Source organism: Symsagittifera roscoffensis, chromosome 1, assembly GCF_963678635.1.
Source record: "Symsagittifera roscoffensis chromosome 1, txSymRosc1.1, whole genome shotgun sequence".
Classification (NCBI taxonomy): Eukaryota; Metazoa; Xenacoelomorpha; order Acoela; family Convolutidae; genus Symsagittifera; species Symsagittifera roscoffensis.
The window spans coordinates 55,622,944-55,637,533 of record NC_087062.1 but is presented as its reverse complement, the minus strand read 5'-3'; the positions used below and the strand labels follow the sequence as shown (position 1 = coordinate 55,637,533).

The following is a 14,590-nucleotide window of genomic DNA, read 5'->3' as shown; positions in this document are numbered from 1 at the left end:
ACTAATTGGCCCCGTTTTAATGTAAAAGTCTCTTGGGAAATAAACAAATGTTTTGCTCGGATGTTTTCGAGGCCAGCATAATTTTATATCTTCTTGAAAACTCCCGAGAGAAAAATTATTTATAAATTACTTGATCAGAACTCTTTTACTGATCTTAGAAATGCAACCCCAACTCATCGAAAACTTTATTGCTTCGGCCAAAAACGTACAAGTTCAGCCTGATTATCGGGTCTCAAAAAATAAATTGCGTATTTAACTTGAGCGTTGGCTGAGTAATGGCAGATTTTATTGATGAAATGGAGCTTCTCTGGAGTTTATAAGAGCGCAAAGTTTGGATGTTGCAAATTTCTAATTGTGTACGCATAGTGTAATTATGATCACTCAAAAACTTTTCTTAAAATAGCATATTAGTTTATAGCAAGTACACTAAATGAGGTCAAATAACTAACTCTTATTTCAGTTGCTTTTTTTAGTCACTCAAAAAAGGTTTCATTTTGATCCACTATAAAAATATCTTTGATTTTGGTATTCAAAAAAGAAGTATCTCTGTGCTAATCAACGTTCGTGGGTTTTCTTTGAAATGCATGTGCCTGTTTTTTCAATGTTATATTCACATGAAGCATTTTTTTTTCAGTTATTAAGTTAAAAAAGTTTTATCAGGCCACGAGTATTATCTGAAGCGCTAAAACCGCGTAATTGCAAGAATAACCGGCTGCTGTACAAGTAGCACAGAACATTCCGACCACATTTATAATTTTTTCAATATTTTTCAGATTACTGTCGCTTTCAGTGCATTTTATAATTAGAGAGGAATGATTTGGTGAAGTAGATAAAATCGACAAAAAACGAAAAACAAAATTAAAAAATTTAAAAAGATTTTTCTAATTTTTCCAACACTAACTTTGATTTTTTTTGGTAAACCTTTATTGCTTAAAAATAACGAAGTGAAATTTCCGAAACTAGTTTTCTATTTTTAAAATTACGCTTTCTCAGTAAAAAAGCGTGAAATGAAATTAATTTTTCATATAAAGAACGTTTATATCGATCGCCTTACTAGCTAAAAACTGAACTATAGAGCTTAATTTTCTCTTGAAAATTGCTTAACGTCAGTCAAATTACGGGTCAAAGGTTCGAATATGATAGATCACTCGACCCGTTACGATGATTATATGAAGCCTCAAAACGTATCGTAGAAGCCCTAAAAAACATAACAGCAGACAGCATGCTTATTTTCAAGCGTTTCAAAAAATCAAAAAGTTCGGGCTGAAAGAAAGCCTTTTTTATTCTTCCGAAAAACAATGTTATTGCTGCCGTAAAGACACTCTAGGTATCGACTTCAATTCACCGAGAAAACGTTAATATGACTGGTGGAAAAATTTTTGATCTAGATTAAGTGTTATGCAAAGTTTGGTTAAGGGATGTATCATTTTAAAAACATCCTTGGATCAAGTTAACATCTAACCTCCCCCCCCCCCCCAAATAGACCAATTTAGGATCCATCACCCAAGCGCCTAATTTAATTTAATTTGCTAAGCGCTGCATGCAAAATGCTCGATTCTGATTGGCTAAAAAATCTCAACTTAGAACCAAGTGAACATCCTCCCCTCCAAGCCCCAAACGGCTTGGTTGGAGGGGGGGGGGAATGTCAACTTGGTCCCATTCTTTTGATTTATGAACTTATATTTTTCAAAATAACTTCATGAAATCTACCTTTTGACTATAGTTAGAAAATTAATAACTGTTAAGAAGTGCTTAAAGTTTAACCAGCACCTGAGTTCCACGGATAATTATCGATTATAATGGAAAATTGCTGTCTAAAATTTTGTCATTATAATCTATTATTGTTGCAAATATAGTCCACGAAATCGATTATATTGTCATTGTAATCGATTATTTTTCGTAAAAACACAGTCCATTAAAATCCATTATAATTGATCATAATGAATAAAAAACTTGCAACATTTCTGCGTTACTCACTGCTTACTCGCAATCTTAAACTGCTCAAATTAACCCCCACCCCCTCACTTTGCCCCCCATCCGCATTTGCCCAAACCTTCTCCCCCAACCTCGCACTCCCCTACTTTTATCCTAACGCAAGGATAAAAGTAGGAGAGTGAGGGGGTGGGGGTTAATTTGAGCAGTTAAAAAATAACGCAGTAATGTTGCAAGTTTTTTATTCATTATGATCAATTATAATGGATTTTAATGGATTGTGTTTTTACAAAAAATATAGAGAAAACTTAAATAAATAAAATTTTATGTGAAAAGTAAAAACTTATGATACGTAATACGTAGCAACTGCGCGAAACAGGAAATGAGATAACTCTGAAAACATTTTGCAAAATTTTTAATTTTTTCTCAAAAAATACATTATGATCAATTATAATCTATTATAATGGATTAAAATGATTTAAAAAATATCATGATTATAATCCTTTTTCAGTGGATTATAATCGATTATAATGGATAATAATGATATAAAAAATACTAAGATTAGAATCCATTTTTGATGGATTATAATCGATTATTTTTGAAATTTTATATATACTGACTAAAAAATTACAAGATGGAACTCCAGTGCGGGATGAGTGAGCACCTTTTCTACGCTATTCTATTGTACTAACTCTGTATGTCACTAACTATTTGATGGCAGCTTCAATTATTTTGAATGATTGCGTTAGTTTTATACAAGTGGTTTTGATAACTCAAAAAATAGAAGAAAAATACCGCTCAGCTCAAACATTATAGTTGAATTCATTAAGTCGACTTTTATGTATAAAAATGAGACTTGACTTTGTCCATTAGGCTCCAACTCATGGCGAGATATGCCACCTGAAGAATATCAATCATGTGCAACTAAATGTGAGGAAGCTAAGTTGACAAAACTATTGAAGCGCTTTTTTGTAGAAAAACCTTGTAATGGCTAGGAAGTGTGAATTGACGTCGGAATAAGGGGGTCTGAGACGATGAATTCAATTTGCGATGATTGAAGGAGCCTCTTTGGGAAAAATTTCAATGGGGCACTCAGTAGCCGTCTCAGTCTAAGTACCTTGTCTTGGACACTTGAAAGAAATGGGAGATAATCAAATTGTAATCGGGGTTACATTGACTTATTTGATCTCGGGGACCATTTTGGGCTTGGGTGACTCCAGAGGTGATGATGAATCAACGCTGGCGATATGAGTGAAGGCGATGGTTTGATCGATTTGGACACTGATTGTTAGTCGTTACCATCCGGCTCGGCTGTTATCGCTCCAAATCCATTTCCCAGTTCACTAAGAGACGACTGGAGAGCACATGTAGTAAGCACTTATGTTACTCAAAGAAAACCTTAAGCAATTAGAGCTCCTGAGCCCTCTGAGACTTATTTTTTTTCTCATAAAGTGCTCTCAGTTCTTCTGAGTCATTCTGCATAATACCAAACGTTTATTACGACGAAGGGTTCATTTAAGTTCATCGAGTTACCACAGTATATAAAAACGTACCATGTTTACCAATTTTTCCTTTTCTTCGTTGACTTACTACTCAGCCATAAAAATTTTGAACCGTGAAATCACTTAAAGGCTTTAACAGCTCCAAACAAGAGAGGGGTTTGACTCTATCACCTGGCATATCATAGTTTTTCTCGTTTTTACCTGCTGCAGTAGAAGAGGGTAGAGAAATTAATTGATTGGAAATCGCTCAGCGTCACAAGGCTGTTTGACACACTTGGAATTTGAATGTTTCGTCAGCGAGACTGTTCGAAACCCTTGGAAAAAAATTCGAAAATCTAATAGAGAACTTTGGTAAAACTGTAGAACACGGTTCTAAAATTACCAGTAGAAAAATTGTGGCGATTGAAATCAACAGTTTTGAATACGCATGTCAATGATAGCAGAGAAATGAAAGTAAAGCTCTATTCCATGCGGAAAATTTCATACGGTAAAACAGTTATGCCTCAATTAACTAATTATTTAAACAGTTGCCTCGCCTCAGAAACCCTCTAACTCACTCCAGATCCTCACTTGAATCTAGAAACAAAGTCTGCACTAGAGTGTTACAGATTTACTAAAATTTCACATCTCTGGTTTAAAATGATTTTTCCCCTTGTCTTGTAACAAAGAGATTGATGCATCTTTGTGCCAGCTTTGAGATTTTTCAAAAAAGTATCAACGAAGAAAAGTTTCCGAGCCAGGAACCGTGCTGTTTTTACACCTCATAACTTTTTGTTCCGACTTTCGATACGAAAGTAACGGAATATTTGTGCTCGGGGTGGGTTTTTTTTTTCTTCAGACAAATTTCGACTTTTTAACTAGCCATTTTTGACGAAATTTTTTTATATCATTCAAAAGGTATTGTTGTCCTGAGCTCAAATTTGAAAAGATATTTCACCTGTGATCATTTTTCGTAAAGTTATGGGGGTTTAAAGATTGCCATTTTGGCCAATTTGGGACAATTAACGAGCGATATATTTCGCGCTATTAACGCGTAAGCGGAGAGTTAATCCGTCTTAAAATCGTTCCAAATTGGTTAAAAGAAGCTTATTTGCCATAATTGATTGGTTACAAGGAGCTAAATCTATCTTTTGGTACTTTAAATGGCGTGTGGGGGGATGATTTTCATAAAAAAATTTCAAATTTAAAAAAAAAAACAATTTTTTTTAAATTTTATTACATTTAATTTTTTAATGTTATTACTGCTCCATAAAACCTTAAAAGGCAGTCGGAACATTCAGGGCTTCGCCCTGATACGAGCAGTCTTGTTTACCTTTAAGCTTTTCATATTTTTCAAAAAAGCGAATGGTTTTGATTCATGCGAATTTCAGAAAAATTGTTTGACACTACTTGGTCATTTTTCGGATCTCAATGACTTACTTTTAATCCATACATTAAAACATAAAAAACCGTTGAAAGAATAGTTTTGTTTTGATGTTCGTATTTGCTATATCACTCAAGAAATACGAAATTATATCAACAATCTTATAGCAAAACAGACACTGAAACTACGGATGAAATTTTGTCAGAGCTTTGTCAAAGCTTTTTCAACAATACGTTGAACAATTTTCTTATCAGTCCGACTTTTGAAGAATGTGGTGGAAAAGTTATGCTTGTGGTCAAACTCTTAAATAAAATTTTTTTGATAATTAAGCTTCTTAATTAAGCTTTTTAATTCAGCTTTTTTTATAAAAGTTTCCTAAATTATTTGAACAACAAAATAGTTTTGAGCTTATTTTAAAATGAAAAAAGATTCACTTCTGATGAAATTTGTAGAAAAAATTGATTGAGGAAAAGAATATTTCTAATTTGGCCAACTTGGGATAATAAACGCTCGATAGTTTGCATTCTTATTACACGCGTAAACAGCAAGTTAAATCAATCACAATAGAAAATAGGCCTGTAATTTGGTCTTATTATAACAATACAAGAAAAAGGATTTTTTTGAATTTATCTAATTATCTTCTTGTCTTACTGAAAACTGCCAAATTTTGACAAGAGATAAAACACACAACATGTTTACTGCAGCTTGTTAATTTTTGTTGAATTTTTTCAAACTCTTATTTGTGCAAATTCTTGTTGTTAGCTTTATTGTTAGCTTTAGTTAAATATGTTCAAATTGTTATTTGTGCTTTCGATTTCTTGAGTAAGCTTTTTTAATTTAATTTTTTTAAGGTATTGAAAAATAAAAATGTGTTAAGCTTAACATAAATTTTAAAAAAGTTCATTTTTGATGAATTTTGAAAAAAATGAGGGTTTGAATATTTTTAATTTGGCAAACTTAGTATAAAAAACTGTCGACAGTTTGCATTCTTATATCACCCGCATAAGCAGCAAATAAATCAATCACAATTGAAATTAGGACTGTAATTTGGTCTTATCACTGCACGAGAAAATAATTGAATCTCTTTTGCTTAGAGATTGCGTGCGGTGGGATAAAAAAGACAAAGAGGGAAAAGTTTTCCGTTCTTTTCTTGCTTATTTGCCTTCAGAAAATTTTCTTCAGCGAATAATTTTTTCTAATTATGAGGCCGTCAGAACATTCAAAGCATTGCTTTGATATATATACAAGCAGTCATGTTAATTTGTGAGTTTATCTAATTATCTTCTCGTCGCACGGAAAAATGCCAAAGTCTGGCTTGTTAATTTTTGCTGAATCGTTTTTGATTATTTTTCTTCAGAAAAACTTGCAAACATTTTTTAATTAAGAGGCCGTCGGAACATTCAAAGCATTGCCTTGATATACGAGCAGTCTTGTTATTCTTGTAAACTGCCTAAATATCTCCTACTCGCACAAAAAATGTCGATATCTTGTCAGTTAACGTTTGTTGAATATAAACTATGTTGGCTTACAAAATTGTTTACAGCTAAAAACATCAAGCTTTTTTGATGATTTTGATGCTTGTTTTGCCAAGTATCAGTCTTTGAGTGAGGCCGTACTTCTGAAGTTCGAAAACTTTAAGCTTCGCAATAGAGCTAGTAAGAGTCTTTTATTGTCAGCGAAGCGTAACTTCATTGCTACCGCGTTTTGATCAAATTCATGAAGATATTTCCACAATATCTTATATCGCCAAGAACACCATTGTTTGTTCCTCAATTCTCACTTAGGTTTTTTCAATTTGTTTTGTTTGAAAAAATTATGATAGAATGTTTTCTTTTTTTTCTAGCCTGGGAAGTATACAAGTGGTTTTCTCATCTTTTATGTACGGTTAGCCCTGCTTGATATGTGACTGACCGTATGGATGTGAAGACTGGTATTGTTATCTTTATTCATACTGTTTTCTTTTAGTTGTCTCAAAGATAATTTTTTTCTTTTTAGGTCACGCTTTATTTCCATGTATTAGACTGACTCCAGAACGGGCAAGTGACAAATAAAACTGCAAAGCTAATTGATTTTGCATTGCAATTTTAAAGATCAATGCAAGATACACCACTTTTTGTTTTATTTTTTGACGTAGTTGGTCTTTTTATACAATAAAAACGTAGTTGTAACTGTTTTATAAATTTTAATCAAAACCTGTTTGAGGTAAGTTAAATGGCAATTAGAGCGCTTAAAATTTACAGTGATTCGACAAGTACTGATAAGTTTAGCGAGCTTGTAAGTTTTTCCTTTTCTTTCGTTTTTCAATGAACTTGACTGGGTATTTGTGCTCGGTGTGGTTTTTTTAGACCTAAATCAGTTTTCTAACTAGCCATTTTTGAAGGCATTTGTTTCTAAAACCAGAATTTTTTTGATGCTTTGATCTATGAATTGAAATAATATTTCACCTGCGACCTTTTTTATTAAGTTATGGGGCTTTAAAAATTGCCAATTTGACTGATTTGGGACAATTAACACGCTATATGTTGGTCTATAAAAGCGTAAGCGGTGAATAAATTCGGCTCAAAACTAATTGCAAATTGGGTTAAGGCAGGCTATTTGGTTTCATCAATTCGATCATAGTCGAAAATTTTATCCTTGGTATTTAGAATTGCATAAGGGATATTTTAGAAAAATAAAATCGAAAAAAAATAGCTGAAAAGTATTGTTTTTGAATATTCGTGAGAAAAATTGGTAAAACTCTTGATTGTTGGCTCTGAAGACACCTCAGAAAATAACAACTTTTCACCCTATAGCTTACCAGACAACCTGCGTGTGCCAGTGCCATGGATTTCTGTAGTTTACACGTGCATTAATGAGTACTCTTATGAATGCATTTTTTGAAGGAACATAGACAATGAACGAGTTTTTTTTTTATTTTGCAATCAGATGCAGCATACAATTTAAACAAACTTGTTCCACGACCATGAAAATTAAAGAAGAAAATAATTAAAACCATAAATAAAAGGGAACTCTTGTTCAAATTTTATTATATCACGAACGCAAGAACCTAATTTGTTTTTTTATCTGCTGTCTAGATCTTTTTAAAAAAAACTATGATTAAAATCAGTAAAACTCTTAAGGTCTCATGGTTAAGGTCTCATGGTGCGCATTGCCAAAATAGATCATTAAATTTGTCACTATTTTATTTTCTGAATTTCACCATATAATAAAAAACAGTAAATGCATAATTAGTTATCTTTGCTGCAACCATTTTAATGCGAACACCTTGAAAAAACTGCGTTATGAAATTGGGGTCTTATGCACTAAACGGCCCAAAATCAAATTTTCTACATCGTAAGCTGGAAGTTATGCGATCGAATTTGATTGGGTGATTTCAGCCAATCAAAGTCAAGTTAAACTGTCAGGCAATCCGATCAACCTTTCCAGCAGATAAAAATATTAGCCGAAATTTCCGAAAAGATGGAACTTTGTAAAATAATCAAATTAATTTTGAGTTACTTGTAAAACCTTGCCCAGACAAGGAAAACTTAATAAAATGGCTTGACAAAAAGTTCAAATTAATAATTCGGTTAATAATTTTATCTGCTTGAAACGGCAGAATTATTTCATTTGAAATGGCAGAAAATGTCGATGAGACTTGATTGGCTAATTAGCCAATCAAATTCAACCACAATAATTTCAGTTCAAGAGATGTAGAAAAAATGATTTTGGGCTGTTTAGTGCATAAGACCCTGAAATTGATACCTCAATTTCTCTGTTCATCTTCGACAGATTTTTCTCAAGTATTTTCAACTTTTCTAAGTCACCGCCCCGAACGTCCCTTTAGTATGCACAAGTAGTTAATGGTGGTCTTTGAGTATATCTATACGGTTCCACGTATGGAAATCTCAATTTATGGAGCGTAAAAAATACAGTTCAGTTTTATCAGTTCACACTTACTATCTAAAACGTTGCCTTAAAATTTAGGTAGCAAACGCGCAAAAAGCGCCTATTTGAAATTTTTCCTTGTTTTCTTAACAATATGCGCAACAATTTTTGCACTACTGATCCACAAGATAAAGGGCTAACATACTAGCTGTTCAGATCTAATACTGCTCTGGAGTCCCACAGCCTGCGTGCATTTATTTAGTAACATGATGAGCAACTCACCAAAGCAAACACATGCACGGATTAAGGTGGGCCTCGAAACATCGCCCTTTTGTCCCAAAAAGCTGAAAATTAGGAATAGTTAACGGGCAATGAAAATAATTTAAAAGCAAGTAAAGCGCAGCAAACAAGCACCCATACTTGAATGAAATGACCTTTAATGGATCGTTGCATTCCATTTACAGAATGACTGAGTATGAAACCTGAGAGATGCAACCTAAACATGAAACCTGATTAATGACATACATGTACATTGCGACAATTAGTTAATTGTTTTTCGACTACAATTCAATTTTCGAGCTCTGTGAAATAAGATGAAAGCCATTGAAAAAAAAACCGCTAAGAGAGTGAGTGAGTGCCCGGGTTGACCAAAAATGCTAGTCATACAATTTTCATACAATTTTCATACTCATCATACATTTTTCATGCAATTCCATAAGTACAGAAAATTGCATGAAAGGTCTGTGATTAGTGATTTTTCATATATGGAAATTGTATGAATAGCATTTTTCCCATTGGCGTGCGCAGAAATTTTTTTAAAATTTTGCCGACTTTTTTTTAAAATTATTTTTTAAGGTTGACCAATTTGATTTTCCGAGCTCTCCCAAAATAGTATAAGAACCCTATTTTCACCAAAAAAAAACTACGCTTTTTTCGGCGCGCGCTCCCCCCTCAAACTTATTTATATTGGCGCCAAAGGCGCCTTCAGAAAAATTTTGAGGTTGTTCAGCGAAAAATGGATGTCATAAAGTTATACCAAGGTGCCCTTTGGAAAAATTTGGCAACCGAATTGAGGAGGGAAATGGTCGCCCCCTCCCCCCCTGCCCCCTCGGCACGCTACTGATTTTTCCATAAACCAAAAAAAATGATTTTTTTAAAATTCAGTTTCTCACAGTTTTTGGGATGTAATCGTAACCGAACTTAAGTGACAAAAACCATGGTTTTTAATTTCAAACAATTGTCTCTACCAGTTGTTTGAAATAAATGTTTTCAATGACATATATGATACCATTCATGTTCAAACCTTCTGACAATCCCCCATTCCATTTTGAACCATGACCCCTCTCTCTTCAAAAAAATGACTTTTACTATAGTTCACTTTTAAGCAATTATATCCGTGGTTGGAACATTTGAAAATATCAATTTCGTTGTTCAGAAACATTCTATTTACAATTGATAAGTCCGCATGGTAGATTGAGATGCAAACGTTATTCCTGCTGTGTGTTCGTTTCCAGGTGAGGATTGTAATCCCGTGCAAGCCAGATGTGCGCATGTTTCCCTTCGACATCACCACGTGCAAACTCATGATGTCCAGCTACGCCTTCACCACCAGAGAACTCGTCTACGAGTGGAACCTTCAGGTACCCCCACCCAGCCCTTCCCCTATACACAGAGACAGACTCACCCACCCTCACTCCAGCAGAGCTAAATTTTAACAGTACCACAAAAAATCATCGGAATGAAACGAGTAACATATCATGTGAAAGCCCTTCCAGTCGTGATTCGAACAACATCGAAAAGTTGCTCCACTGTCGTTAAAAAAGATTTGAAGTTTTTGAGTTTTAGTCTAAATTCGAGCAAGTGAAGCAATTGAGTAAAGTTCCTAATATAAAATTTAGTCAATTGAGCTAAAAAAAAATGGTTTTGGGAGCTTCAATTAGCGCTTTTTTGGCAATAAAATTTTCTAAGAGGGATAATTATTGCCGAATTTGCCTAATTCATTAACTTTCTACGCGTATGAATAATTTTCTCATCGCACCTCGCACAAAAAACGAGACTAATTTATATATTTATTTAGGAGATAGTTATAGATATACAATTAATTATTGAAACTGCTTCTTCGGACCAAGTCAGCAAAGATCACGCAAAAAACTATACAATTAATTATTGAAACTGCTTCCTCAGACCAAGTCAGCAAAGATGATGCAAAAAACTATACTGTTTATCGAGGCATGGTCCTGAAAAAACTAAGTAAGAAGTTGAGGGATAGCATCGGACTTGAACCGTGCGAAATAAAAAAAGCACATCTATTACATCGGTGTTATCTTTAAGATATAGGGAATACATGTTTTTTTAATGTTGCTTAGCTGATTAAAAGGCATCATATCTCTTAATTGCAAAATTTTTTAGAAACTTAAGGATTTTTTTTTTGCCATGACAGAAAATTATTTGTATTCAAATTGAAGAAAGTTGAAGAAAGAACAATCAGTGCTACTAGCGCAGCAACCGGCAACCCTTGTTCACGAATACGAAATCCAATGACGATCTTTTATTAACAAATCAAAAAGATCTAACATCGATAACAAAAACTCGAACAAGAAAGGCTGACGAAAATTTTTGGAAAAGAACCAGTCAATTATTGAATATAATAAGAAAAAAGGAAATATCGACCTCGAACAAATTTTAAAATCATACCTAAGAAATTATACTTTAATTGCTTCTACAAAAATTACTCAGAAGTCGATTATGTTCCTGGGTTTATATGCAAATGTGGACAGTGCAACCCGTTGCAGAAAGTCAGCTCAGCCGTCAAGTGATGGGTGCAAACCCTTGTGTAAAATACAGAAGCCTAAGCTCTCTTTCTCTCTCTCTATTTCTCTCTCTCTCTCTCTTTAGATTTTTTTTTATTTTATCTGCATGCGACATTAAAAAAAACCTTTAGCTTTTGATAATAATTTTTTAAAATTAAGTCCGAAACAAACAAAAATATATGTTTTTAGTTCTTTTATTTATTCAATTATTCATGCTTCGTTTTTGTTTGTAGCTCTATTCTGTTATGGTCATCTATCTATCGACGAGTTAGTAATTACCTTATCCCATTTTAACCCATGGTCATTTTAATCCTAAATCCATATGCAAAATCTTTTTTAAGATTTGTCACAAATTAATTAAGCAAAAGCAGACGATTTTCCTGTTGAGCATGACCTACGAAACAATCTCAACAATCTGATTAAATTAAGGACGTCACCTGCTTTCAGAAAAGTAACAATTGTTTTTGATGATACAAAGACAGATGGGATATTTTGACGTGGGGTAAATGCAACCCTCAACCGTATATCATTTCACCCTTATTTTTTGTTTACGGATTTCACGTAGATATAGAAGCTGCTCAAAACTTACCGCGGAGATCGAGAATAACTCATTGCGTAAAATCATCAACAACAAATGCTGCCAGATAGAGATAGAGCTCTTTGCACCCTATACTTCTCAGCGCCGCTTTGTTAGACCCAATATTGAAATTTTTCTTGAAAAATTGACTCTGAATCATACTTTAATTTTGGTTATCATCGGGTCAAAATCTGGACAACCAATTGGAGTTTATTGCACAGATTCACGTGCTGATGGGTGAAATGATATCAAGTGGGAACTTAATCACAAAAAAAATCGTCCAATTCTTCAAAAACTTGTCAATTACCACTTATACGTATTATAGCCTCCTTCAGCACGTGGGTCGGAGCCACGCTTTAAGGTATAAAGAACACTCTGACGGTAATGCTATTTGAGCCGAACAGCCAGCCGACGACTTGTCGAACCAAAATAACTTCTATTAATAAAACAATGCATCTTAATTTTTTTCTTGAAAAAGCTATGATTATAATAATAAAATGTACACGTTTTTATCATCTTATTATGAAAATGTTTTACATGTAAATAAGGAAGCACGTTTCGGTTTGGTGAGTTACTCGGCTAGTCGAGGCTTTGGATTTCGGGACGGCATTTCAGCCATAAATGCCTTCTATCAGCACTCATTTTCAAGTCAACCAACACGCCATCTCTATCATTTAATCCGCTGAACCTAATCTGGATCATAGCAGACAATCTTTTTTATCAAAATTACTCTGCATTTAACTCGCATTCATTTTTGTTAACTTGCCCGGATTGAGATTTTCACTCAGATTCTACCAATAAAATCCATTTATGGATCAGAGGTCATTGAAATAGTTGAATTTTGTTTTCCGTCCCTAAAAATATGGACACATATCATGACATCATGACAATTATGTGATTGCATGATTCTGTGGTTTCGACAAAGTATCCCTTACGTTAAATTATTCCATTACATTCGGCCTCAAAGGCATTGCCTATAAAAGCTATTACTATTTTGACCAAAAATAACTAACCATGGAGATGTTCGTTCTGATTGGGTTAGTTATGATTGGGTAAAATTTTGAATGTTCCGATCGACCCATGAAGTGTATAATCCTATGAATCTCAGCCCGGGTAGCTTCATTTTTAAGTTGTTGTTTAAAAACTTCATGATATAATGCTACGCTCATTTCATTATGTTTTCTTCACTGTTGTTTTAGTTTTTAATGTCGTGAGCCCGCTATAAAGCTCGCCTTTTAAGTGAGGCTTTTCTGCTGCGCATTCAAGTATATCGTCGTGAAGCATAGGGTGGGTGTTAATGATTGTTTCTTGTAGTTTATGTTAAATGTTTTTGCAGTTCATGAAGGCGTTGGATAGCTGGTGTTCGTTTTTGCTTCTGGGAAATCAAAATCAGAGTCTTTCCCTGAATTATTCCGATAATAAAAGAGGTCCGTATATCTTTTATCGGATGCTTTGTGGAACATTTTGAAAAAACAGGCCAAAAAAGCGTTTTTAGTCACTTTTTGGAAAATTTTGACCAAAAAATTGCGTTATTTCGGCGCGCGTTTCTCAAAAATTAGTATATTCTAACGCCGAAGGCGATTTATAAAAATTTTAGGGTCTGTCAGCCAAAAATGGATATCTCAAAATAGTCCAAAGAGGGAACCCTTTGGCCTGTTTTTTCAAATCTCTGAGAGAATGAGGCAGCCACTTTAAAGATTAAACTATTTTGAAAACAGAATTTCAAAATAGTAGGCATTGATAATCGTTTTATAAACACCAAATCCGCCCCTGAGTGCTTGTAAAATAGCATTGTAAAAAAATCAAAAAGGAGTTTGCGCGTTCAGAAAATCAGAAAAAATTTTTAAAGAGCTAAACTGAGACTTTATCAAATAAAAATCCTTAGTATCTAAACAGTTGATATCCACACTTTTATGTCTGAGCAATTTAATGGACAATTTTTGATTATCCATCCATTGAAGGTCATCTTGTTTTACAGCTGGTATCATTTTTTACATGATAAAATTCGCTTTTAAAAAAAAGACAGATAATGAACGGTGACTAGAAGTCGTAGTCTGTTCCTTTCTTCCAAAAATGGGGAAAGATATCAAAAGTGTTAGTAGTAGAGCAAAATATTGATTGTTCTGACTTGCCTGTTGATGCATTTTCAGACAATAAAAAATCCTTGACTCCCAATCCTTGCCAAATTTCTCGCCGCATTTGTCACGCACTAATGTAAAATTTTATGCTCTAAGAACCCGCAATTGTTAAAAAAAAACTGGAAAATTTTTTGAAAGGGGAAAGAGCTTGCCTACATTTGGAAAGGTTTTGACTCCGATTCATATGTAAAAAGCTAATTTGTTTTACAGGTTTCTAACGTACAGAACGTACGTTCTAAATGAAATGGTTTATCGATAAGAACTATTCGTAGAATAATTTGGCAAAAACTTAAGCCCATTCTTGAAAAAATGCTTCCTTCACTAGCTTCCCTCTCAAAGCTTTGCATAATGCATCATGATAATAAGACAAAGTAGTTTGCTTCATTTAAGGTTAGAATTGA

At 33.8% G+C, this 14,590-nt stretch overlaps 1 protein-coding gene across 2 annotated transcripts in view; it reads left to right on the top strand.

The window, feature by feature from the left end:
* The window catches only part of LOC134856819 (gamma-aminobutyric acid receptor subunit delta-like), a 106,536-nt gene that overhangs the window by 21,006 nt on the left and 70,940 nt on the right, over positions 1-14,590 (top strand). Inside the window, exons 3-4 of one of the 2 annotated variants that reach the window (XM_063873101.1) lie at positions 10,179-10,304; positions 12,377-12,412. In XM_063873101.1, the coding sequence (XP_063729171.1) occupies positions 10,179-10,304; positions 12,377-12,412 (162 nt within the window). The remainder of the gene's footprint in view (positions 1-10,178; positions 10,305-12,376; positions 12,413-14,590) is intronic. The other variant, XM_063873102.1, reaches the window with a different exon arrangement.